Source organism: Copadichromis virginalis, linkage group LG1 (assembly GCF_057382275.1).
Source record: "Copadichromis virginalis isolate Kocher_CV1m ecotype Utaka linkage group LG1, C_Virginalis_male_GT1.1, whole genome shotgun sequence".
NCBI lineage: Eukaryota > Metazoa > Chordata > Actinopteri > Cichliformes > Cichlidae > Copadichromis > Copadichromis virginalis.
In genome coordinates, this window is record NC_140618.1 from 21,750,252 (window position 1) to 21,777,425 (window position 27,174).

Here is a 27,174-nt window from a genome sequence, read left to right on the forward strand (position 1 = left end):
TCACTGTGCAGGGCAGTCTGCAAGACAACATGAGCTAAAATGCTCTTCTGGTTGTGCAACCCTGGTATCCAAGGACATGTAGCAGTCACATACATAGTCATAAACATAAAAGATGTCAGAAAACCTCGTTGGAGATGGCATACGTTTGTCTTTTAACATGTGTGAATAAATGTGTGGTAGTGCATCTTTTAATACAAACCATGCCTTTCTCCTCAAACTCTAACAATGTTGTTATGTTACTTAAACATAATGACGTAATTTTATTGTCAAGCCCAAACCAAGCCGCAACAGAAAACTCAAATATGGCAATAACATGGACTCAAAAGGGTCCCGGTGTGTTCAAATACGAAACTAAAATATGATGACCAAGCTGGTGACTTTAAGATACACGGCACCTCTCATCTACAAGATATTTTTCATAGCAAGCAGGCTCTAGTGAAACAACTGTGTCAGATCCACAGAAATCCACATAATGGTGTTCACATTCAAAACTCCACTTCCTGAAGTGGAGCCCTGATGATACTGAACCATTCTTCCCCTTTCCTTCCCAGTTTTCCGTGTGATTGGATTAATTATGTGTCACTCACTTTGCTAGAGGTCAGCAAACATACATTCTCGGTCATAAGTCATCAATCTATGTGACCGTGGAGATGAAAAGTCAAGCGTGTCAGCCAGAACGCTATACAGAGAAGGATCAGCCCATTGATTTGAGGGCCAACCCAATCTCACCACAGCCTGCTGCGCTGAAAACTGAAATTACCCCTACGGGCCATGTACAGTCAGCTTTATACCTTAGATTTGTAGTGCATGATCACATTAGAACGGCCTATAAAATGTTTATTTCAATTGCAGAGCAGGATAATTACGGCATAATAAAACATGCATAGTTCATCCACTGTAAACTAGTGTTAAAACGGAACCTATAATCAACTCAAAACCGGTGCAGTTTAGCTCGCGCTTCGTCATCAAAGTTTTATCTCACAGATAAGCTTTCGCCACGGCAAAGTTACTAAAATGTGCTCCGAAACAGTTCTGAATAGAAATTGCATTATTATCGCTATTGTTTATTACAATAATTTGCTTATATGGGAGCTAATGATGATGTGCCTGGAGGAGGTCTGTAATATGTGTGCAAAATGTAACAGAAGGCAAGGACAGACTGAGCAAGCTCACACCACAGACAGCCTGCTGGCTGCTGACGAACCTACATTATTGTAGCTATACTCCACTCTACTCTCCTAAATGGCTAATCTTTGTTGGATCTCACCCTTAATTGGTTAACAGTCTCCGCAGGGCAAGTGAAAGTGGTGCTATTTAAGGCTCCACCATGAAACAGCAACACTTTCATCTTGGCAATAACAGGCAACAATTATATTACCAGATTCGAAACTGAACCTTCTATCTACCCACTAATCAAAAACGCAGCCCATCTGTTGTGCTGTCTTTTGAAACGACTGTTTATCTGCAGCCTGTATGATAACTGTGTCTGGACACTAATTAACTGCTAAACAGACCACAATTAGATGCTATTTCTATTAAATTCTGCAGAAGAAAAAAAAAGTAGGGAGAAGGGGGAAAAAACAAAAAACAATGAGCGCGTTTTATGTTTACTCAAACTGTACCAGTGAAGCACTATTGCTCTCCTTCAACGTCTCTCTTCCTCTCTCTCATTCTCCCTGAAACATGCACCCGCGTGCGTGCGCACGTGCATCAATACCAACTTAGGTGCATGCGCGCTCTCCTTCTTTCTCCCTCTCGATCGCGCACATTCAGACTGGCAGGCGGACCAGTAACATACACGCACACACACACACATACACACACTTTCCCTTAGCTGTGCTTTTGTGTTTTGTCAGAATTAATGAGAAAAGTTCCCTTGCCCTAGGGGTAATTAGTGTCCTTGGAGTTAAATAAGCTAATACTTAGACACCTCTGGCACAAGCAATTATGTTTGTGTATTGAATAATTGATTCAAAGAGGGGGGAAGGGCTGCTAATCAGATCTGAGCATAATGAATTGATTTAATTAACAGGGGAATCCGAGGGTCTCTGGAAACTGCGCGCATTTATTCAGTAGCAGCAGAGGCGAGCGCGGCACATAAACTGGGAGAGAGGCGGCGCGAGTTTGCTTTTAGCAGTTGTCAGATTTGCAATTGGATTTGTTTGAATATAGTTGCCGTTTCGGAGCAAATGAGAACGGGAAAGAGAGAATATTAAGAAGCGAGGAGAGCTCAGCCGTTCAGTCTGAGCGTCTGATCCGACCGTGTGTGCACAGTTACAGATAGGCGACACTAGATTTGTATCGCTTTTCATTGTTTTTGCCCCCCTCCTCTTTTTTCTTTTTTTATTCTATTCGCATGGAATTTATCAAGAGCAACCGACGCTGTTTGATCGCTATTTGTTTGCGCTGCACTTCAGTCCGGATAGGGGTTTCTCGTCGTGTTTATCGCCGTATTCCGTGTGTGAATTATTATTGATAGGAGGGAGAAAACGCGCAGACGGCAATTCATCTTTCCAGGGTTTCGGTTTATCGAGGCGTAGTCTAGTCAACCGCGCGTTTCAAAGCCATTTCCAGGAGAAGCTGTGAGCACACCGAGCGGTGCAGCCTGCTGGAGCCGAGGACGGATCGCCCGAGGAAGGACTCCTCGTTCCTCAGGACGATGGTGTTGGACAAGGAAGAGGGTGAGTAACGTCTACCACCGTAGGATGCTATAACCTAGGGAGTAACGCGGCAAACTAGTGACATTTTACACACTGAGTGTTTTTTCCCCGGACCTTGTGCACCGGCAGCCTCCGCTTAACGCTGGCTTTCTCAACCCCATTCAGTCACGATGGGGTCCGGGCGATTTTTTCTCTTCCCCTCCCCTCCTTTTTTGTTAACTAACAATATCGTATGTGCTTTCTGTACCACGAAGTTGATGCGCTCTTCCACAAAAAACCCTACAAATGCCAAACTGCAGTTCAGTTAGGGAGAGTTTATTATAAACGGGATTTGTTTGTAGCTTTTTTTTGCCTTTCTTTTTTGTTTTCTTTTTTGTCTTTCTTCGTGTGAGCCACAGTTTGATGATACTCCACACAGACTGCAGTGCATGTGGCTCCTCTTTTCTTTCCTCCTCCTAAGTGCTTTTTGCGTCTGTGAAGTTGGCGAGGCAGCCTTTGACATCACCACGGGATGGGAGATGACAGCAGAGTGCTTTTAACTTGATTGCAAATTATGGATAGCGCCTGTGCAGCGTTCGCTCACTTTCCATCCAAATAGGCCTACTTGCATTACTTATCTATTTCAATGTATTTAGGTTAATGGGCGAGGCAATCTAATTAATTTTAATTTAAATCAAATTCGCCTCTAATGACGTCCCATTTTGGATTAAGCCGATGTTGAGATGTGTGCAGTGCATCCGTCACATTCGGCTCTGTTTAGTGCATATGCTCTGAACACATTTGCACAACCTGATTGAGATGAACTAAAAACCAAGTAGGTGTGTGTTGCATGTCTTTATTCTGTCACTTCTTTAAGAGTATTTTGAGGTCGATTTGCTGACAATACAGACCACCTGCTGGCATGCACGCTGACAGCCACCACGACCATAAAACACTTCTTTTTTTTCCCGTGTGTGCGTGTGTGTGCATGTTATTTCTCAAAGTACGGGATATTTCTCTTGTACACTCCAGTTTATGCAGGACTCCTCCTCCTCCAAAAGTAATGGATGCATCTGTAACCCATTATTTATGTTTGAAAATGGATCTTTCATTCATCTTAGAGGAGCATCCTTTCACTTACACATCCAAAAACCAATAAAAGGACTGCGGTAGAGACATAAATTGGTCTGTCTGGCTGAATCTATGTTGTGCTGCTAATGTACTCAAATTAACTCAACTGTAAATTGTCTCCTTTGGATGTCTGTCTTGCTAAAAGTTCCCTATATGATTCATGATTCAGATTGCTTTTAACAGTTATTGGCTAAGCAATATGGTAAATGTACAAGGTGATGCAAATGGCATTAGTGGGAAAGGATGCACAGGAGCATGTAATGCAGTCAATACTACATTAACTACTGATGCCCAATTACAGAACCAGGGAGAGAGGCTTTTAGGAGCATTAGGACTTGCAGAAAAGCTGAGATCACCTGCTGCTCATTGCCTAAAAGCTTCACCCTTTATTTGCTGGGTCCAACCAGCAGCTCCAGCATTTTGGCCAGGTTGTCAGCAGAGCGGCTCGGATCTGGTCTCTTTCTCTATGATGCCTCTTAGCGTTTATTGGCTCCAAAGTTATAGGCTTGTCAATTCAACCTTCACGTCTAATGTATCCACTTAGTGCCTGCGCAAACAGATGCACGCGTATGTGGCAGTGGAGGTGTGGGTCTGGGTGGCCACACGTGTGTTTATGTGTGCTTACTCTGCGTTGCTGTTTTTTTTTTTTTGTTAGTTTATTTGTTTTTTGTTTCCTTGATTGATGTACTACTATGCCCGTGTGCGAGTCGCCTAAGTGTTCATATTTCAGTCCTTGCGCGGGCTATAAAACAGATCATCAGTGTGTCTGTTCTCGTGTTCAAAGCCAGCGATCCAAGTTGGCAACAAAGTAATGATGCTGCTTGTTTGGCAGACCGTTTTTGAACTCTGACTCCTCTTAGAAAAGTCTGCAACAATTTGTGCTGCAAAAGCAATTACCAGAAACGAGCCTTTGTGACTGATACCAGTTCTCTTCCCACTGCGCAAGTTTGTCTCGAGTCGAAAATGTAAATTAAAAATTTGTGACGCACCCCTGTCAGCTGTCATTGAAATCCTCGTCCTGAATGGTTTCATGTTGGATGCAGATACCTGTGGATACTGTGTGTAAACTTAGCTTCTTACTCTCAGATGATTAGGTCATTATCCTTGTATGTATATTATCTGGCAGAGCCCTGAGTCTGGGAGCACAGAGGACGACTGCAGTAGGAACACAGGCACTGCTCTGTGAAGTGACCTAATATGCAGGTTATAGTGGGCAATGAATAGCAACATGTACCAAAATATTCACTGTCAACATTTTATTTTACTCTGCGATATGAGGTTCCAATTTGCGTATAATTTGAGAGGGGTGGAAAAAGCAACTCAGCCGTTTTCTCTCTTTCTTCGTACACTGCAGGAGAAGAAAGTGGGTCCACGCTGAAGGCATCTTCCTGCTGAACATTACCATAACTACAGTATACTCTTTACAGACCTGAACCAAAGGGCGGGGGGGAGAAAACAGGAGAAAAAAAAAACCTCCAGCTACTTACAAGTTTCCAGTTTCCTGTGCTTGTTAATTTAAGATCCTGTTATCAACCTGTCCACTAAAAATGTGTACATTCATAAAGCATGTGATTGAAAAGCAGTGCTCCAGATGAATACAGACTGGCGATCTTTCTGTCAGCTGCTGTAATAAAACTTGGGCTTCGGGCTCCGATTTTTATTTTGAAATAATAAGAATTGCTTCATTCTTTACCAGTGTTACCATGGTAATACTGTCTTGTAGCGATGTTATATTGATTTAGAAAGTGGACAGTAATATTTCTTTTCTGTTATTTGCTTTCTGAGGGTTGATTTCTAATTTCCAGTTGGAGATTACTTTTATATGTTCCTTAAGTCTTTTCACTTTTACAAAGGAATGCAATTTGCTCTCTCGTATTTGCTATTTTCTCAGCTTATTGGTTTGGTCTTACTTCAAAATTAAACTTGCCCATTTCAAATATTGAAATTACATCTGGTTTTGGTGCTCTAGGGCTTGAACAATATTACAAACACATTGCTGCGTTTGATATTTCTTAAGTCAGTACGTTTTTTTTTTATTAAGCTTTATTATAGGCACCTGCGTTGCCTGTATTGAACTTTTTCTCCTCTTACACACAGTTTGTCAGGAGGCAGTTGAGTATTTGAAACATTTACAAAGTGTAACCTAGTGCTTTTTTAAATGTATTTTTTTATAAATATGTAACAAAATGGTACCAAAAAAAAATACATGTGCGTAAATAGCACAATATACCCTGCACTGACAAGCAACAGTCTTACACCCTCACTGTTTTGGCTGTCCATGTAAATCATTTCACTTTATTCATTTTAGCTGAGCTCAGAAGAAAAAAAAAATGCACACAAAATCGCATTAATACAATTTTCAGCTGCGAGTGTTTAATTCCATCTAATCTGAGCCTGATCTTACAAATGCAGAAGCCTCACAAGAGACAATTTCGTCTGTCACCACTAAAACCTCTAGATCCCTATCAGTCCTGATCGTTTCATATTTTACGAGTGCGGGAGATTTGTATCACTTTCCATGATCTAAGTGGAATTCAAAGAGACTGAACTGAGACTTAAGAGACGCGTGTTAGCGAGCACGCCCACCTGCCTCCGATGTAAATTGCTGCACTCATCAGTGTGGCACACAAACTCAATTATGCACTCTTGAGCTGTAAGAGCATCCCTTTTATTATTGCCAGAGGCCACATGCTAGCTATGTTATCATACAAATTCTCACAACAAGATCTGCTGCCACCACATGCATCACAGAGAACAGACCATCCCTGTTGTGTTGTCCCAAGTCTGACCCCCTTTTTTGTTTTTGGCTTGTTTTTATTCACTTCAAAAACGATGTTTTCAGCATCAGCAGGAATATTGCGAGACTGGTGAGATTCAGCCAGTATAAAATGAGCAGGACCAATGCAGCATTTTCCCAAATCTGCATATATTCTAACAAGCTGAGATGAGTCACAGACACTGGGGGAAACCTTGTGTCTTAGTGCAAGTTCAGAGGCAAATGCAGAAGAATACATCTAAAAATATTAGATGAGCCGCTTTACTGGTGTCAGCACTGATTGAATAACTAACACAATACATGCGTATACACTGTATATACGATACTGCTTCATCTGTTTGAACCTGTTGAAAGCAAGTCTCACTGCTACCTGTCACCGTGAAGCCGACTCCCTCCAGCAGTTATTGACTGCGCTCATGTTTATGTGGCAAGGGGGGGGGGAGAAAACCGATACACTGATGCCTCTGCAAACATACATGTACACACTTCCTGCAACATCTCATTAGTTATTTTTTTCCTGCTGTTGTTTTGTTTTTTAACATGAAGTTATTTATTCACCTGTTTACCGGTTGCATGCTCACGGCTGCTGCTTGTGTGTCGTTCCGCACTCACTAAAGCTCACTCTTTGCTCGCTGAGAGAAAAAAAATCATTTCTCCTCTATTCTGTCATCATAGGCTTAGAAAAGGAAGACAAGAAACATGGGAGAGACGAATGACATGCAACAAAGTTCTTGAGATGAGCAGATGTCAAAACTACAAAGCCACCAACTATCGTTCTTCAGCAGCTTTGCTACAATGGGGGGGGGGGGGGGGGGGCGGGGGGGGGGGGGTTAAATGACATTTGGAAAGATTTTAAACCTGAAATACCTGAAATATAAATGGATGTTTATGTTTGTTTGATTACGATGGTGCGTCCTGAATCATGTTTGACCCGACTCTCGAATCCCATCAGCCTCTTAACGCCTTCTTGTGTCACAAATCAAACTAACCTACATTTTATTTAAACCCTCCTGATTTAATCCCTTGATGCACATTTTTTAAAAGTATGCATACATGTGTTTTTTTTTTTAATCGCAAAACCCTATTCGGAGATTTTAAAGAATCTACTGACTATATCAGTATGACATATTGATTACTACTTACTCCTCCTTTTTACTTTCATAGCTATTAATGCTTTGTGCAAAGCTAACAAAGAAATCCTAATTGCGTATATGTTTTTTTTGTGTAAGATAAGATAAGATAAGCTTTATTAGTCCCACACGTGGGAAATTTGTTTTGTCACAGCAGGAAGTGGACAGTGCAAAAGTTATGACGCAAAAATTAGAATACAATAAGAATAAATACAGTACACAACTGTACAGAATAGAATAAAATAAAATACTATATACAGTAGAATAAAATAAAATAAATATACAATAAGATAAAAATAGAATACAAATACAAATACTATATACAACTGAGTAAAAATACAACGATGACAGAAAGGATTATTGCACTTAGTATTATTGCATATGTATGGATGTGTGTGCTTGATCAGTTAAAGTCTTTATTATGGAGTCTGACAGCAGTGGGGAGGAAAGACCTGCGAAATCTCTCCGTTTGTTTTGATCTTTCAATCCTTCATCGCAGTATCTATGAGCACAAATCCAGTCATACAAATTCAGGAAACCGGATCTCAGATGAGATAAACCTTTGCCACTGCCCTCACTAAAAGTCATCAAAATTGGCCAATAGGTGCTTGGAAATCAACAATGCGTTATTAGCCTATGCTGCCTTTCATCGCATGCGCGCTTCTATAGTTTTTGCCGTTGTCATATTTCCATTTGCAGAAACCCTGATTGTTGTACATTTTCATCTGTCTCTGGCCCTGCCTGTGCGGATTTGTTTCTTAGGGTGTAAGTGTTCACTGGTCAGTGAAAGAGACTTTGTTCCTGTAAGTGTAAGGAGCAGCGCAGCCTCTAGGGGCTGCTAGCGGGGCTTTTAAACTTTCAGACTAACTTCACTCCACTCTCAACTTCTGAAAACAGATTTAAGCAGATTCAATGTTTCTGAAAAATTAGTTTGATTCTTTTAGGGCAACTTAATTTTGTCATAAATTTGCCATAAACCTTTTTGTTCTAATGTTTTACACAGCTTAAAATGACACGTATTGAAATACTTAAACTGATGCTTGCGTTTCTTTTTTATTTATGCCCAAAACATCAAAATTAAAAGCTGATTTATAGCATGAAATAGAGGAATCCAAAAGAAAGGAGGGTGGAGCCGTCACACTTTATTAAGATCTTGCAATTATCTTGTTGGTAAATAGAAGAGCCTGGGTGCCTTCACTTAAATAAGAGCCAACTTGCTGAGAGCTAACCCCTCATTGGTTGACCTTTAGGTAATAAAATCTTAAATAGCTAATTAAAGCCCGTGATTAAGACAGCCTTTTTGTTGCCCCTTAGAGTTAGATTAGGCTTTTGATATTGACTATCTGAGTATTTGCAAATACAGCTTCTGATCAAATAATGCCGTGTGTGTGTGTGTGTGTGTGTGTGTGTGTGTGTGTGTGTGTGTGTGTGTGTTTTCCCAATGAAGTTAAAGTTAAACCTGTTCCTCAGACACTTTTGGCCCCCGTTTCAATCACATTACCTTTCATTTCATTTTATTACATTTCATTTGACCAGGCATTTGATTTTAGCCAGCAACAGGAATTACTCCTAGAGGGAATGGCATAGCTCTTTTATATTACGGGGTAATAAAATAGTATTCAAACGTATTCATTAAGACCATTTTCATAATGAAACATCAAATATCCTCTATGGCGTTTCCCTTTTGAGAGTTTTGGGACAGGCCTGACTTTGCGAGACAGCTTCTTCATGAAGACCTCTTTCTCTAATTGTGCACCCAACCTCCCTCATTATTTACCCCATCAGGTGTGGGAGTAGGTGCTTGAATGACATTAGAGGCCTGTGCTGCCAAATAACTGCCCCCTGTGGGGAATTTGCATTATTCAAGATTAAAGAACCTCACATAGTGCACCACAGTATGGTGTTCCGTCTTCCCTTCCATTTTCAACACACCGAGGACCCTGAATGGCACACCTGTCTCCTGGCATATCCTTTGAAATAATAAGTGTGCAGTAATTGCTGGGGAGTGGGAAGGATTTCGTACATCACTTCCTGACCTCATGAGTGACACAAACTTTAGAGGGCTCCATTTTTCCATCTCCAAATGCATTTTTAATGTGGACTGAAAAGTGTTTGTGCATTCTGTTCCGGATGGCGGAAAGTGGCTGTGACGGGTCTAATGGTTTGATTTCTTTCTTTCTTTTTTTCTTGACAGGAATCAGAAAGTGGCAGATAAGATTGCCTCTTCTATAAAGGTTTAAAAGTATCTAGTTTGACAATATATAGATTTTTTTTAAAAAACTTTATTCAATCTCAAATGGAGACTCTGGGGGAAATGTCAGTTGATCTTGTGCCTACTGTACTCAACTGAGATGAAGATGCATTCACCTTCTCGATTATTGACAGCTTGCACTTAAATGAAAAGCTGCAAAATGGCAGGTTTCAAGAACTAAACACCTTAGACCAACGGCAGACAAAGCTCAATAGTGAGCCCACATGTGATTGGCTGGATGAAATATCAAATGGTCTCCTTGATCTGTCAACACTGACAGTCTTCCTTCTTTAAGACCTCTCTTGGGGTTTATTTGGAGTAAAACTGCACGATCAAACCATGGCTGTTTTTTGCGTCTCTTCTCCTCCTCCTCATTCATCTTAATCCCCCACTCTCATTTTCTTTTTCCTCATTCTTTCCCCCTCACTCTCTTTCTGCTGTTGACAGCTTACCTTGCAGAGCTCTAATCTCAACCTACTACTGAGCAACCAAGTGTTGGAACAAGTCGCCTTCTGTAATAATTTGGAAACTCTGCCAGTTTCATGTCTTGAAAAAAAAAAAAAGCAGCAATGAATTTAATTAGAAAGCTGTTGCATATCTCTGTGATACATTTCTTTTAATTAACCCCATGTGAATAAATTAAAAATAATAGGAGGCTGAAAAGTGTGGAAAAAAAGCACCCTAATGAAGTTTTCCGTTAATTGGGATGGAGTGTGCAGCCAAACCACAGTGAGTAGTGAGCACCAGGAGCTAACAATACCTTCTGTAAGCCTTTAGAAAAAGGGCCTAGGGCCTTCGTGCTGACTTCAAGTGTAAGAAATGCACCTCTGACGTGATGGAAATGACCGTAGGCTGGGAGAAAAGGCAGCCCTGTTCCAGGCTGCTCTGCTGAGACTCCCCATGCCGCGCTTGAAGCTGGGCCAGTGTTATTGCAGCCCTAATGTGCCTGACTCATTTGGAGCGGATCAGGAGTAATTATGGTAGGGAAAGTGGCTGCCGACCGTGGGGGTCAGGACACTTGTAACATGTGAAAAGAGCAATTATTCCAGGAGACAAAACCCTCCCTTATCCTGGGCAGTGCCAGGGTCAATGCAAGGGACGGCTGGGCTCCGTTTCAGCGGGGCTTATTAGCCACAGCAAGCTGCAAAGTTTGAGAGAGTGCATCTTGTTAATGAACAGTCCCCTCCTCAACTGCACCAGCCCTGTCTGCTCTCTCCCACTTACTGTGGGTGTTAATTATGTCATAATCATAGCATGCATACAGTCCCAGAAATCACCTCACAGACCCTAGCATTCATACACAACCATCTGGAAAAGTAGCATGCCGCACGGTAACATAGTAGGCTCTTAGAGCAAATTATGAGAGGGGGGAAAAACAAAAAAACACAGCCAGTATGAAATGTAATATTGACTTGGCCCTAATTCGAGAGAGCATATGCACGTGTTCATGCATATCTCTTCTTTTGCTCCTTGCATATGTGCCAGCTAACGATAGGCACATGATTCAGGGTTCTTTATTTTGTTTATCATTCAGAATGCGCTCATCACTCTGCTTTCGACTGACATGTCTATTCCAGCTGATATTATTACCAGATGTCTTGTATTTTGTCTCGGAGATATAAAAACACGTCTACGGACTCAATTACAGCAATGATGGAAGCTGAATGAAAAGGGGCTGATTTATGCGCACAATAGCAAGACATCTGCATGAGATGCCTATTAACCTCAGTGGCAGACACCTTGGCCCAGGGACAAATTTTATTTTCCAATGCCAAGGCCACAACATGGCTGAAGCACAAAACACTTGGATAAAGAACTAGACCAAAATCAGCACAGTAAGTTTGGATTTTTTTCTACTATTCTTCACTTTTTCGAGTTATTTGAGCTCAGCATCGTTTGTAACTTCATGCAGCAGTTTAAAGACTCTGTTAATATCCGGCCCGATGTCTTGTGCAGGAGTGGTTTGAATAAAGGAGAGGGTGGTGGTGGTGGGGATAATGACACATGCGCTTGTTCCAGATAAATGCAATCATTTGCTAATACAGTATCTAATTTCCCCGAGCATCGCGCTCTGTGTATTCACCACGCCGGTGGCTAACGCGTTCTTATTTAGTGCAGCTGGGAGTTGGAATTATAGGGGCCCCCAAGAAGAGGCCCACCCAGGGCCAGCTTCCACTTCCTTGAAAGACCACCTCCCTCCCCATGTGTCAGGAAGGCTGAGCGAGTCTCATCAAGATCCTTTACCTCCCCGTGAACCAGCAAAGTCTGCATCGCACCATGGCGTCAGAGCTTTTAATTGATCAAAAGACATTTAACAAACAGAGAAGCAGATGTAACTGTCCTTTCTGCCATTAAAGGTTGAGTGCCTGTGAGAGCAGCTGTTCCACTGGGAGTGTGTGGGTGTGGGTGTGTGTGCATGTACAGCAGTTGACTAGTGAAGGGGTGAATTTGTGAGTTCGTTTCCCTATCAAATGAGACAACTGGCTAATCAACATTAAAATTATATTGTTTTAAAGCTATTTCTGATATGAAATCAGTTTAGTTCTTTAGTGAATAAACATTTACTGTCAAGTTTTCTTTTTCTTTCATTGTAAATTTAATATAAGAAGAAACTGCTGATTTTAGCAGGTGATTATTCAGACTAATATTATCATTCCCACACCTTTACGCCCACAGAAGCTGATACAAGACTAACCAGTCTTCCTTTTAGTCTGCATGAAATGACACAGCAGAGCTGATGGTGGCTCCGGGATTCGTATAAATTAGTGTATGCGGAATACCATTCAAGCACCTGCTCACTTGTTTTAAAATAGCAACCAACACTTTAATGGTAATGATGGGGAGGGGAAAGGGAGTTTGGGGCAAATTGTAGGGTTTTCCCATGTCTGTGTGATAATTGTATTTTTCCATTTTCCTCCCCTGTATTTCCTTGAGTGCTCCATCCAGCGTGTTTTCTTTTAAAACCTTAAATATATCAGAAAGGTTAGTGGACTGATGTGATTTTGTTGATAGCTCTACAGATGGAAGTGTAAATGGGGTAACAGAAATCGGATGCTATCTATAATGGGAAATACATGCTTTGACAGACTGCTTGGCTTGAGTAAAACTAACTGTACATATTCCTGAAAGATACAATCTTTAAAGGGGAGGAAAAAGAGGGAGATGACAGGCATTTTCACACAGTGCTAATGGCAAATTAAATTTCTCCTCAGGAAGGATATTTGGCAGGCCAAGTGCTGTCTCTCCACTTTGAGGGGTAAAATGCATCCCTTGTTGGAGAATGAATCGTGATGTGGAGAGGCATGCTTTTGGTAACATCAAATGACACTGGAAGGTCAGTGGCACTTGTATCTGTTAAATGGATTGGATTAAGTGGAGGCTGCCTCCTAGTCTGCTGCTTCCTTTCATAATGCAGCTTTTCTTTCTGGGAGGTGGCAAGCTTTGGAGGGTCTGTTCTACTCCACCGTTTCACAGAGCGCCGGGAGTGGTGACAGGTGCAAGAAAATGTCTCATGGCATTAGGGGAATTGAAAAGACATTTACTTTACACAATCATTTTTTTTCTGTCACCGCTCTTTGTTTAGTAGGTTTTAGCTACTGCTTGCTACACTACTATTAAAGCAGTTTTCCAGAGGCTGCTTTGGTAGAAGACATCAAACTTGTGTTTTTGGGGTTTTTTTTTCTTTCCCCCTCCCCAGTGTTGCTGCAAGGAAGAGGCATATTGGTTTCTTGGCAGACATTTGGTGCTCCTCTGCTGAGGTGTCTTTCTTAGTTAGGCCTAAGGACCGGGACATCTGCATAAAGAAACAGAGAAACCTCAGTGACATGAAGAAACAGTCTGTGTTGTCACCTTAATGATGCCGAGAAGCGTTTTATTTAAAAAAAAAAAAAAGAAAAAGAAAAAAGTGTTGAGCAGCACACAGTAACTCCATGATGGGTTAAGCTTTGGCCTTTTCAAATGGGATGTAAAACACACGCGATATGTTTAAGGGAAGTGTTGCGAGTGGTGGTGGTCTCGACCAATTACGAGTAGCCCTCCGGAGGTGGAGGAACGACCTTTTTGTATAATTAGTTCTCTTATTTAAAGCAAAGATTTTGAGTAGAATAACTAATTAGGTGTCATAAAAGGCAAATTAAAGATTTTTGAAATCCCTGAGGGAAATGCAGCAACTTCTATATTTTTCTTTGCACAACCTCTGAAACACACACACACACACACAGGCATTTTCTCTCTCCTCATTAAGACTGTTTTTAGTTCTGTAGAAGCCTGTCAGGCGAGCACTGTTGGCATACCTGCAGAGAGCTCCCCTAACAAGCCATGAAATACAGGTAGAAGAGTCCGCCCTTATCCAGTGTGGCTTGAATTTGAAGCTTTTTAGCTTCATTTACACTGAACATTGGTATTTATAGCAGGGTTTGTGATCCTAATGCGGCAGCTTCAAGGGGTCTGTTTTGGGAAGGAGGGAGACGAGGGAGCTGGAGGGCAGGCAGAACACTAATTGATGGCTCACATCACCAGCACTGGACCAATTAGCCTCTCCTTTCTACTTCTGATAAAGAAATAAGACGGCTCAACACCACCACAGCACTTACTGACATATAAACCAAAGTCATAAATTTGACTAACAAGCCCTGCAATTCCCTTCACCTCCTTAAAAAAAAGAAAGAGGGGGGTGCTATTTGTATTACAGTCATAGCATTATTGATGTGCGGATGGCCCTTAAAAAATTGCAGCGCAAATCTGGATCCAATGAGGTACTTTGTGGGTCCACTTGCTTGCGTGTGAGAGCATGTGAAAGAAGGAGAAAAAAGGCAGGGAGAATGATAATGATTTTCTGTTCCAAAGAAGTTCTGCTGAAAAGCGGTGTAAGATTTCTGTGAAGGAGAGCGAACTTGACAGATTGAGCTGAGAAAAACAGCGCGGAGCGAAGCAGTCCCTTGTTACCAGCTGAAGTTGTGTGTATCGCTCAGTAAACTGCAGAAGTTAAAACGGATCCAACTACAGGATGACCTTATTCACACGTAACATAACACAACTACACAATATGTCACATGTTTGCATACTTTCATTCCTGAGAAACGCCTGCGTGTGTGTGTGTGTGTGTGTTTGGACCGCATGCACAACTTTAAAGTGCAACAGTGACATTTCATATAAAACTGTATAACCCGTCTTTAAAATGGGGCCCTTTACAGATGCCCACACATACAAAATGTTGGCCTGACCCCCCATGTTGCAGACTGTCCAGTCTTTTTTTTTTTTTTTTTCGAGAGAGAGGGAGAGAAATGTGTTTTGAAAGTAGAGTGGCAAGTGGCGTCCACTGTGTGTTCTTTTAGATGGATCAATAGCTCAGTGTGTGAGAGAGTGTCTTAAGAGCTGTTGTCTTGTGCTTTCAGCTGTGGCAGACCTGTTAGTGCTACAGAGGGGAGCTGCACACCCCTGCCTCTGTACCAGCAGTGGCCTGAGGGGGGCTTTTAGTCCAAACACAAATGTCAACCACACATAGACTATTAGTGTTTAGTGCAGTTATTAAATGGACTTTATTTGTCCTTTAGGAGGCTAAAAGGCGCACTTAAAGGGGACCTGCGTGACAGCAGGGCAATTTGCGAGTTTGGTAACTTAGGCTCGCTCATTGCAGACACATGAGTACAGATAAGTGTAAAAGGAGGAAAGGCTGTAATGCTCTGAGCAGGGAGCACTGTGTGTGTTGGCAATTTGTGTGCGCACACACGTGTGTATATGAGTCCGTGTCTGTGTGTGTGTCCCCGCGTGTGCTAAAAGGCACTTAGGCCATAACATATCTCACTGGGGTCTGGTAGCAACGTTTTTGTGGTCAGAGGCTTTTTAAAAGGTTAATGTTAATCTATACCAAACAAAGCCCACAAGGAGCTTTTACAGCTGTGGACAGTTGAGTGAAATGGGCTTTGATGAAATGATAGGTCACTAACATACTACGCAGCTTGTTGTAAATACCTCGGTAAGCAAAATAACTCTGAGAACTACCTGAGACGTGCTCCGTCCTCTGAAGCCTGCTGCCAGTGATCATGTAACTTTTGTATTACAGCATGTTCTTAGTGGAACAAGTAAGTCGAGGCTTTGTTGTCCAATGTGACCTGTGTGCCTATCTACATGGAAGAATGTTTTCTTTAATGCATATGAAGCAGGTAGGCAGTGTGCTGTGGCCGTGTGCGAGGCCAGGCTTAGACGCCTCGAGAAGCAGCCAGCTTATCAAAAAGAGAACATGAAAAGTCACTCGTGTTCCCCGGCCGTAAATCACGCGTGGCTGTTTGTCTCCTTATCACTACAGGTGTGCCGATGCTCTCCGTCCAGCCCAAAGGGAAACAGAAGGGGTGTGCTGGCTGCAATCGCAAGATTAAAGACCGCTACCTGCTCAAGGCCCTGGACAAATACTGGCATGAGGACTGTCTCAAATGTGCCTGCTGCGACTGCCGCCTGGGGGAGGTGGGCTCCACCCTCTATACGAAAGCCAACCTCATCCTCTGTCGCAGGGACTACCTGAGGCAAGAAAGACACACAATCACCTTTCTCCCCTCACAACAAGCACAAAAGCGATGTCGTTCCAAAAATTGTGTTACTTAAAAGGATCGCAGAGTTGTTGTTTTTTTGTTCCCTCCTCTCTTTTCAGTTTCGCATATAACCCTCCCGGTAGGGTTTGTTGTGCTTTGTCAGTATGAGTCGCGAACACTTTTAAAATCAATTTCCATCAGATAAGGTTAACGGCTAATTTGTTTTGCATAAGGAGAAAAATACGGGCAATTTTTGGAACACCATTTTTCCTTCTTCCTCTTTTTTATTTAAAAAAAATTTGTCCACAAACACAAATCACAGTTCCAACATCTACGATAAACCACGTGGACACACAACCATATATATATTTCTTCTTTACATGAACAATGAACTAGAGTTCTGTCATGACGACATGTTTTTGGTTGTATCAGCACTGTAGGCTGTGAGAAACCTCCAGGCAGGCTTGTTGCTTCACTAGTGCTGCCCCCCCCACCCCTTCTTTCTGATACCCCTGCCATCTGCTTGTTAAATTAAACATGACCATTTCCTGGGCGTTAGGTCACATTCCCTACCATTTATTTGAGGGGGAATCCCCCTGGGGCCGACTTAAAGATGCCGGTGCCTTAGGCCCCTCCTCCCGAAACACCCTGCCCTGCACCGTCCTCCCCCCTTCCCCTTTCTCCATTTTCCTTCTGCCTCCTTGTCTCACAGCGTGTTCACTTTTATCTCTTACTGCTACCCATTTAAGTTTTGATTAGTTTATTCCAATTTAAGATGGTAAATTAAAAAAGAGCAGCATCACTTAAATAGCCACTAAAATTCAGCACAGAGCGCTTTAATCAACCTGGCTTTCCTCTACCTCACTGATGCCTTTTAATGACATTTCACTTTTATTTCAGCTCTTCCTTCGACCTGGAAGAAGCCTACAGCCCACTTGCGAGGTGCTTAGGGATGTTACGTTGAGATAGGCCATTACCATCCATCAGTCCCCACCCACAGTTAATGCTTTTAAGATGCAGTGAGAGGTTGACTAAGACCTGATGTTTCCCCCAAAAGGGGCAGATGGTGCAGATGAGGTAATAATAAATGGGCAAATGACCGAGAGAAGGCAAAAATGATGAAGCTCAGAGTTTCACTTGGTAAAATACATCAGCTGAAAGGACAGCAACCTCAACCCTGAAGCCATAAGTGCCTACTGGCACTGTAAAGGGAGAAGGAAAAGCTTTCTCGCACATTAGGCCACTAAGATGTAGAGTTCACAGAAGGGATGAAATGAAGAGAATGACATATGGAATCAAGAGTTAGGAATACTAAAATAAGAATAAAAAGGACGGAGCTGTAGAGAGCTTCCTGTGCTCCTCTGCTGCCCCAGATTGTCTAATGAAATCCATCCCACTCGCCTGCTCTTCAGCCTGCGACAAATGCAGAACACTTAATGGCTGAGATGCTCGAGATGAATTCTATTATGGAACAAATTAAAACCCTTGCCTTGCGTATATAGGAAAGAGGCAGTTTGAGAGACCAGAGTATTTGAAAGTAGGTGATGCAGTCTCCATGCAGCGCCGGTTTCCTTTTCATTCCTTCTTTTCTCTGTAGTAAGACGAAGGCTCTGCTCACCTGCAGTAATGAAGTTAAATCTGTACACTGAATTAGCCTCCCGCACTTCATTAAATACAAGCAGTGGATCAAACACACTTTGGTTATTTCCCAGGGTTTGGAACCCTGCCATGCTCACATTAATTATTATAGGAGCTCCATCTGTGATTGTCCTTCAGTGGCATTAGCAACTTATTGAATGCACCCACACTTTACTGAATATTACACTCCAGCGCGCGCACACACACACACACAAACACACAAAATGCACACCTCAGCCAGTGTCCTCCCGTGCCCTTCAAAACCATGCACCATCAAAAAGTTTAGTTTTAATCCACCTGATGTCAGTTCCCTGCATCTTTCTTTTTGTAAGCGACTTCCTTGTAAGAATAGCAGCTTTATTAAGCATTTTCTTTATTGTCAGTCTTTTGGTGAAATCGTAAAACCTTTAACCCCTCGTATATATAGTGATGATACGATCATCAGGACATGAAGCTAGAAATAATTCAATATTCTGTTTCATATATTAGAGTGGACATAATAGTAAGCCACTTATCAAAATGTGGTGTAATTAACTGTAAGAGGAAAACGTTTTCAAGATAATGGACATTATAAGTTATCCTAAAACCAGCTGAATAGCAATGTGATAGAGGATGGCTCCACATGGATGTGACTGTTTTTCAGATCAGTCTTCTTCTTACTCCTTGAGGAAGTGAAACAGTCGCTCTTCTTTTTCAGGCGAGATAGATCTGTACAGAGGTTTACACTTTCAAAAAAGACACAACTGTTGAGGAAGGTCAGAACACGCGACGCATGCATTAACAGTTTTCCCTTTTATGAAATCTGACAAACCCTATGCAGGCAGGGAAGTCTCAAAGAGCTCAGAGAACAGGTAGAAAACTTCAAGAGCCACAGCCCAATCTGAGAGAAGCAATTCAGAGAGGCAGATGATGCACTGTAGGAGCTTTAAGGGTTTGAAGTTAGCAAAGCAGCGAGTTGAAAGAACTAAAGAAGGCCCTCTTTTCTCTAAAGACCCATTGTAATAACTCAATAACAGAGGAAGGAGAGCTCTTTTATGTTCCTGCCGTCCAACTTTGCTCGCAACATCCCACACCAGCACACAAAGTTACATTTTTAGCTACTAAATAGGAGCTCTTTTAAGGAGTCGAGAATAGGCTTCATTCCCCTGCACTGAAGATGGTAGAAAGCAGGGATAAGGCAAGTATACAAATTCTATAAAGTTAAGAACCTAAAATGCAACTAAATTGTTTAAAAACCCAAAGTCAGCATGCATATAATTAGACCTAAGCCATAATAATGACGGCAAGTGATCCAAACAAAGCCTATAATCTTGAGATGGTGAGATAAGAGTAATTTCAGCATTGTTAAGCAGAGACACACATATCTATTCGTCTACAGATGCAATTTAAGGTGTCACTCATCACTGTGTATCTGAAAGGTGTCAATTATGGTCATTAGATGAACCACAAAATTACTTTATTGATAATACAGTTTGCTGCATATTATACTGCAGATATATTAAGGTTTTTTAAGCTGTCTTGATCCTAATACTTACCAAGACTGGTGATCAGTGTCTAAAGTAAAAATGTACGTTTGGCATAGAGAGTCTTTCTTTCATGGCCATTATAGTAACATTCTCACACCCCCGGCATTGCCACCCTTAGATTTAGCAGTCTGAAATATTTAATTATAAAATGTTTAATCTCAGTCTGCAAAAAACACATTAAAAACATCACAGTGTGCGTTGAAGACATGTCGTAGAATATGGAACGACAACAGTGGTACAACAATGTCGTTAACATTTTCTTACCTTGCCACCCCATATTGCAAAACTATGGGGTGGCAAGGCCATTATACGAATTTGCATTGATCACCAACTTCTCCAATGACCTGTGAACTCCAGCTGTGTTAGAGTAGCACACACAAGCCACCACTTGATGCAAGTGTGACAAGCACAACAACAGTCTCCTCAAGGCACTTTTTGTTGTAAGGTAAAGACCCTACAATAATACAAAGAAAACCTCATCAGTCAAACAACCCCCGAAAGTGGAAAGGAAAAGCTCCTTTTTAACAGGAAGAAACGTCCAGCAGAACCAGGCTCAGGGAGGGGCGACCATCTGCTGCGACCGGTTGGGACAAAAGACGGGGCAAAAAACACACTGTGTGTACAAGTGCACAGTGAGTGAAGAAGAAACTCAGTGCATTATGGGAAGCCCATATCAGCCTCGGCCTATTGCAGCATAATTAAGGGAGGATTTAGGGTCACCTGACCCAGACCTAACTGTAAGCTGAAGGCTCTGCCTCCTATTCTACTTAAGAAACAAAAGCAAGCCATCAGTCTGAAAGCAAAGTGCTCTACTTGGTTGATGCGGTACTACGAGGTGGTTACGATAAGATTCGGCCAGTTTATTTAAGAGCTAAGGTTAATGTTCATTGTTGATCTTTTCCACAAAGATTAAGACTTAACAGTAATAACTGCAAAACATCGACAATAGCAAATTTAGCAGGATGCTAGCACATCTTTATCAAAACGTAACTTGTATTTATACCTAAAAGCATTACCACTTCAGTTTGAGTTCTGCCGCTGCTGCCAGTAAAAACATTTTTAAGTTTGCAAAAACACAACACTCATCTAATAAGCACATCCAGCTTGCTTTTACTTATACTGCATTATGCCATTTAGAAATCCATATGAGAATGCGTCACAGGCTGTGGTGAGCAATCCAAATCAGCACTTCTAACCCTTTAATCCATTTATATGAACCACAGAATTGTTCAATTTTAAAAGAGAGCTTCTTGCTACAAACCCTGCTACAATACCGATGATTGATCAGCAAAGCACACAGGCCTTGGTGCATTACAAGCTGGAGAAATTTGCCAGTCATAAATGCTGAAAAAATGGTGTTGATGTTGATTTTTTTTTTTTCTTTCTTTTTTTTTTACACTTTTCTTCAGAGAATATTGATTTATTTAATCCAAATGGCCAGGGAAATTGAAGTGCATGAGCCACTGCACTCCTACAATACGGGACATGTGTCAGAACAATGCATTCGAATTCCTCCAAAAATAGTCTATTCAAACAAAAAGAAAATCTACTTTAAATGAAATGAATTAATGAACAAAACCCATTTACAGCTTATGTTCGTGGAATGCACTGTTTGGGTGCGGTGAAGCATGTCAAGTTTATAAAAAATGACGGTTAAAATTAATGCAGTTTTATATATGTTGTAGTACACATGTTGTGTATAATTGCAGAGTCCTTGATCACACACAATCTATACTTAAGTACAAGTTAAAGGTGACTCTGAATAGCTTGCGTCTTCATTTTTGTGCTAATATGTTGGGATCTGTTGGCTAACATTGCATTTTAGTATGAAACTCATTACTTAGGATGCTCTGCTACAGTGGTGTTTCTCTCTGACTGCCTTTTAGTTTCATAGGAGCAGGAAGAAAAGAGTATAATGTGTGCTGAACAGTTCACTCAGCCTGTAATCTCCTTTTAGCACAAGGGGCTCAATTAAGCCATATGTTGATGCCACATTATAACCCAGACACGTCAGCTGTTGGCTGAAGAACAGTATGAGTGGGACACAGCGATTACCGAGAGCACTTTTTTGCACTCCAACTTCTCTGTGCCAAATATCTGCCTGCGATTTCAAATCACAAAGCTGATAAGGAAATCAGGTTAGCACGAAAGACTATTAAGACGCTTAAGACAGACCGGTTATGAGAGCCGTTACCGTCCTTCCATACTGAAGGCCTCTAACCCCTTTTTGGTGCCATTAGCAGAATACTTTCTCACTGTGGAGTTTGAAAGACGTGGGTGTTTACCAGGTTCTGCAGGCTTTATGTTGTAAATGTTTCGTATCCAACGACGAGCTCAAATAACCCTCATAATAGAGTGGAAAAGAGGTTATACCCACACTATTTGAATTACTGGTTTGTGGAGAGTATAGATGTAGCCGCAAAGTAAAAAGTAGCCACAGATGTGACACGCTGCTCTGACTGAAGGCGGAACTTGGTGTCAGGAGCAAGCTGGGCTTCCCCACCAGGCGTTTTCACAACCTGTATGTATCAACTGAGCACCATGTCTGCAGCCCAGCAGGGTGTAATGGAGATGGGTTAGAATAATCCTTCTGGCTGCTATAGGTGTGTGCATGTCAATTGCTGTAAATGACCAAGGGTTCTCTAGGCTCTTTTATAGCTTAGGTTCCCTGAGGGAGAGAAAGGACATCACTATGACCTGCTCACTACATGGAAGAGTCTCTGAATGTCATGATGACTCTGGGTGCTCTGGAGTTTTCTCTTTTTTTCCATCCAGGTTAAAAAAAAAAAAAAAGAGAGAGAGAAAAGGGGTTCATTTATAAGCTGGAAACTCAACAGTTCACGGTTGCCAATACTTGTGCTTTGTCCACACAAACTCACTCATGTCTTGTAATATGAATGCTGGAATAGTGTGATAACAAGGTCAGGTTCTGTAGCACTGGTATTTGCTCTGTTTTCAGATCAATACTGAATGTGTGAGATTGCAATTTTTTAAAGCTGTTTGGATAAGTCTTTGTGTCTCTCTAAAGAGGGGGGGGGAAACATTCTTTGAGTTACAGAGCACCCCGTGGGTGGCAGATGTCTACTGTATGAGAACATTCAGTATTTTTTTTTCCTTTTTGTTACTGAAACAGTAACCAGTTGTAACAATGTTTCAGTTTAACACCCTGTGAATCCCTCTCATGGAACATAACAACCTTTCTCCCTCTGTTTCTGTCTTTCCTGCTCCTCTGGGGCAGTGGCCCCTAATTAGAAGCAGAGCTGCTGGATAGACATTTTCTTTAACAAGGTGAAAGCAACTGAATGGGACTCGCATAAACGAGGCAGAATATCAACATGGGGACTCCTCTGTCTGAGCTCTACAAGTTTGGGGGGGAAAAGTGTTTAACATACTGTTGGAATGACAATCTGCTGTTGCCTTATCCCCTCTTGCAAAGCTGTGAAGCGGTCCTTTTTCTGCTGCAGAATATATAAATCTATCTGTGCTTCAGAATCTCCAAATTAAACATAGGGGCAGGCGCTTGGAAAATGAAAATGTAAATCTGACTGGGGAAAGCATTTGAGGTTCCTTTTTTTTTTTTTTTGGCTTTGAGGAGATCTACACCAGTGCCTCCTTGCTGTGTTTGTGACCTTTATCATTTGGCTCCTATCTAATAAGCCCAAACAAGCCGCAGTGAGATTTGAGCAGTGAGTCTGTTCACTGTAAAACATTTAGTTAACTCCTCAAGGTTGCATCTACCATCACTGTCTCAGGTTCTTCTCTGAATGAAAGAGGAAGACGGAGAAAAGCGAGAGAGCGAGGGTTTGAGCCTGAATCCTTGTAACAGAAATCTTTTTGAACTTATGACTACATTATAGAGTGTAGCCTCATGTGCAAAAAAAATCCAGCTGGATTTGGTTGAAGACAGACTCATTAGGTAGTTTTGTTTTGAAAGAAGAAAACTTTCAGCAGTTCAAATGGTTTGCCTCAGACCTGTTTTCGTTGCTTTTGCAGTGTGCGAGAGGGAAATTCTTTGAAGAAGGAGATTAAAACCATGTGATCATTATAATTAGATCATTAGCCAAGAATTAAGATCTATGTTTGTAACTCTCATTAACAAATATACCAACTGGATGCCAAGAAAGATTTTTGCCTTCAATTCGATTTTCACTCCCTTTTTCCTGTGAAAGCCCCTGTTTTTATTGAACTTCTTTCTTTTACATTTCTTGCTGTCATTTTGCTACGTGTTTGTTTGCTCTCTTTACTGCATCTAGGTAAAGAGAAGGTGGGTTAATCTCTGTCTGTGCGCTCTGTCTTTCAGGCTCTTTGGTACAACGGGGAACTGTGCAGCCTGCAGTAAACTGATCCCAGCCTTTGAAATGGTGATGAGAGCCAGAGATAATGTTTACCATTTGGACTGTTTTGCCTGTCAGCTTTGTAACCAGAGGTAAGAATGGGGGTCATAACTGCACAACAACATTGCATATTTAAGAAAAAAACACACACACACACACAAAAAAATAGGGCGTTAAAATGGCCAGTGGCTTAAATATTCGAGGCTCTTAAAAAATAATCTCAGGTGGAAAAGAAATTTTATATTTCATTCCATTATTGCAGACCACAGTTTATAATTGGTGGTGGGGGGAGTAAATTGTGGTTGGCTTGTGTTGCAAGAATCAAGGTTGCATTGCATTTGTAATGCCCTGCTAATTATTTTCTATTATGTCACGCTGCCAGCACTTTGTCCTTGTTTGTGGCTAGATCTGTAAATCTTTTAAGCCAATGGGATGTAAAATTAGCTTTTGTTCTCATTTGTCCGAGGAGGCAAAGGAGCCACAAAAAAAAAAAAAAAAAGACGTCCTCCAGATTTGTGCTGTTGCACAAAAGAGAATAGACACAGGTGTGAAATGGCGTTTTCCTAAGGGATAGGAACTATTATAGAATTGGAGCAAGCACAAAGCCTACTGTATGGTATGATGTACACAGAATATGACATAGCCAAATATTGCTTTTTCCCATTAATATACTGTCAGTAATGGCACCTCTCTGAAAGCAGAACGTCCTTTGCATGCTTGTCAGGGGTGCTGTGACCCTGTTCCTCCACACAGCACAAGCCCATTAACCTTCTGCAGACCAGATTCAGTTACCATAGTGAACACCTGCTGTAAGGGAATTATGACTGCAGTCTCTTTTCTCAGCTGGCAGACACAAAGCCAGGTCTCATCTGGCACAGTATTGCCACGGCTGTGACCGTTACCAGCTTTATTTACTGTGTTACCAGCCTGGCACATTACTAAAGCCAAGCCATTTTCAGCTGTATTCTTATCTTCACTCCCCTTCAGTCACATTATGGAGCTGTGTCCACTGTGTCACACAAACAAACAGCAGCACACAGAAGAACATCAGTGGGGCAGGCTGCTATGAGTTATTTTTCCCTCTCCAACTGACTGTGAGACTTTGGAGGAAAAATGTTTTCGAGCACCGGAACTAAACTGGTGTGTGAAAAGCTAACCCCGTGGCAGAGTTTCCTTGGAAACTCTTGCGGCGCCACCGCCGCTTTTGCCAGGCCAAGGAGAGCTGACCTGCTTTTCATTGGGTGCCAGCGCCTGTGTCTGTTTGATTCGAAACTGTTTAGGGTTTTAATCTACTTTTATTTGAAACCACACATTTTACGATGGCCATCAAAACAGACTCTGAATCTGGCGAGCCGCGGTCTCGGCGCATGAGGTAAAATGTCTCGAGCCAAATGGGTGCGATCAAACAGAATCATCAGTACCTGCTGATCCTAAACGCAGCGTTTTCACTGCCAGAGCAGAGTCAACCAGTCAACAAACACACACCACTTTGTCGTGATGCCAGCATTAATCATCTTTTTGTTTTCGTTTTGTTTTTGACAATGTTTTTTTTTTTTTCGCCTTTTGTTTTTGTGTGCCAACAGGTTTTGCGTCGGGGACAAGTTTTTCCTAAAAAACAACATGATTTTGTGTCAAATGGACTATGAGGAAGGTCAGCTGAATGGGAGCTTTGAGACACAGGTCCAATAGTTGGACCCCGACGGCAGCAACAGCCGGCTCCACACGTTACACACGAGATGGATGTTCCGCTGCACTTGGAAAAAAAGACAAGCGTCTGTCTGCTTGCCTGCAATACTTTTTAAGACCCCTTTATCAGTCCCTAAGGACTCTATTGTAAATGTTAAACTTTTTGCCCCTCCCACATCCCCCCCTCAACACTGAGCAGTTACAAATTTTGATGTACAGTTGTGCCTGCTTAGCTGAGCACTGTATTGCTTGTATGTTTTGTGAAATTTGTTTCAGGTTTGTTTTCTTTTTCTTTAAGAAATGGTTCACTAGAGGGTATGTACAGTCTGTTTTCTCTGTATATATAAACTGGAACATTTATTTTATGAAATGTAATGCAATTTTATTACTAGTGTGAATTAAAGATTCTTAAATGTTCATAGTGAGATTTTTTTTTTCTCTTACCAAAAACCAAAGTTGTTGTTGGAAGGAGTTGGCCCACGTGTTGATATGTAATCATGTATCAGAAAACTGCAATGCTGTAAAGAGCCCTGCAGGCGAGAAAAAAAAAATATTTGAAGTCCTCTTTAAAACATGATGCAACGAAACAAGTTTTATTACATTTTGCAGAGTTCTGATGGAATTAGAAATGCTGTTTAAAATGAACTAAATAAGATTTTATTTGGAATAAAAGAATGCTTCTCCAAAACCGTGTTGTTGTGAGCATGCAGGTGTCATGAAAGGGGGCTGAGATAAGCTGAGCTGCTCTGTGTGATTCATGCTTCACTAATTGCCATCTGATTATGAGGGTGAATTGGCCTGGAAATGAAATGCAACAGCAAATAAATTAGAGAGAAAATAAATGCTCATTGAGTTTGAGCTCATTCAAACTCATCAGCTACACAAGTGCAGAGCTGTATTAAAGGGTACTTTCCCCAGAAGACTGTTAATGGAGATGTGTGACACTGTCTGTTTATCTGATGAGGTTATATCAGATATACCAACTCTGGTCGAGCTGTCAAGATTTGCAGCCACTCCATCAAGTGATAATCCACTTCAGTGGCTTTGCTTATTACATGTATTTGTACACATTAATCTTTAAATTAAAGGAGGGGGAAAGGCGTTAAGCATATATTAACTGCAGTGTTCCTGCACACAGCAAAAGACTATGTGCAGGAACACTGATTACCATGGATTTGTTTTTAATACATTAAGGCTGAAAGTTAAATAGTAGTCATAGTTTCTTGTTGTTACTACACAGTTACTAGCAGTAACAAGCTATAATTACAAAATAAATCTCAACATTTATGTGATGTTACACCCAGCGAAACTGAAACAGCACACATTTTTACACACTGCAAAGCAGTTTTTAAAAATTCATGGCTCATCATCCATTTCATTTCCATCCAAGGTCAGTAAGAAGTATTGTTGCACATCGGTTTGGACGGGCCTCATTGGCCTTAATTTCACTCACATTACCAGACTTCACGTGTGTCGTGGAAGACCCTGAGAATTAAAACCACCTAATGCTGCCTTCGATTTAGTGGGAGAGTTTCTGTC

General features: G+C 41.5%; 1 protein-coding gene across 1 annotated transcript; it reads left to right on the forward strand.

Moving 5' to 3' along the window:
• The first annotated feature begins 1,780 nt into the window (after positions 1-1,780).
• Positions 1,781-26,052, forward strand: lmo1 (LIM domain only 1). The gene is made up of 4 exons (XM_085454574.1): positions 1,781-2,681; positions 16,232-16,445; positions 23,916-24,041; positions 25,533-26,052. The coding sequence occupies exons 1-4, from the start codon at positions 2,660-2,662 to the stop codon at positions 25,636-25,638; spliced, it is 468 nt and encodes a 155-aa protein (XP_085310700.1). The 5' UTR covers positions 1,781-2,659; the 3' UTR covers positions 25,639-26,052.
• The last annotated feature ends 1,122 nt before the right edge of the window (positions 26,053-27,174 follow it).

What these genes read in the sequence shown, in the direction of transcription:
- lmo1 (XM_085454574.1), top strand. Translation starts at nt 2,660, where the DNA reads ATGGTGTTGGACAAGGAAGAGG. An exon ending in GGTGTTGGACAAGGAAGAGG is followed by an intron (nt 2,682 to 16,231) that starts GTGAGTAACGTC and finishes TTATCACTACAG; the next exon opens with GTGTGCCGATGCTCTCCGTC. An exon ending in TGTCAGCTTTGTAACCAGAG is followed by an intron (nt 24,042 to 25,532) that starts GTAAGAATGGGG and finishes GTGTGCCAACAG; the next exon opens with GTTTTGCGTCGGGGACAAGT.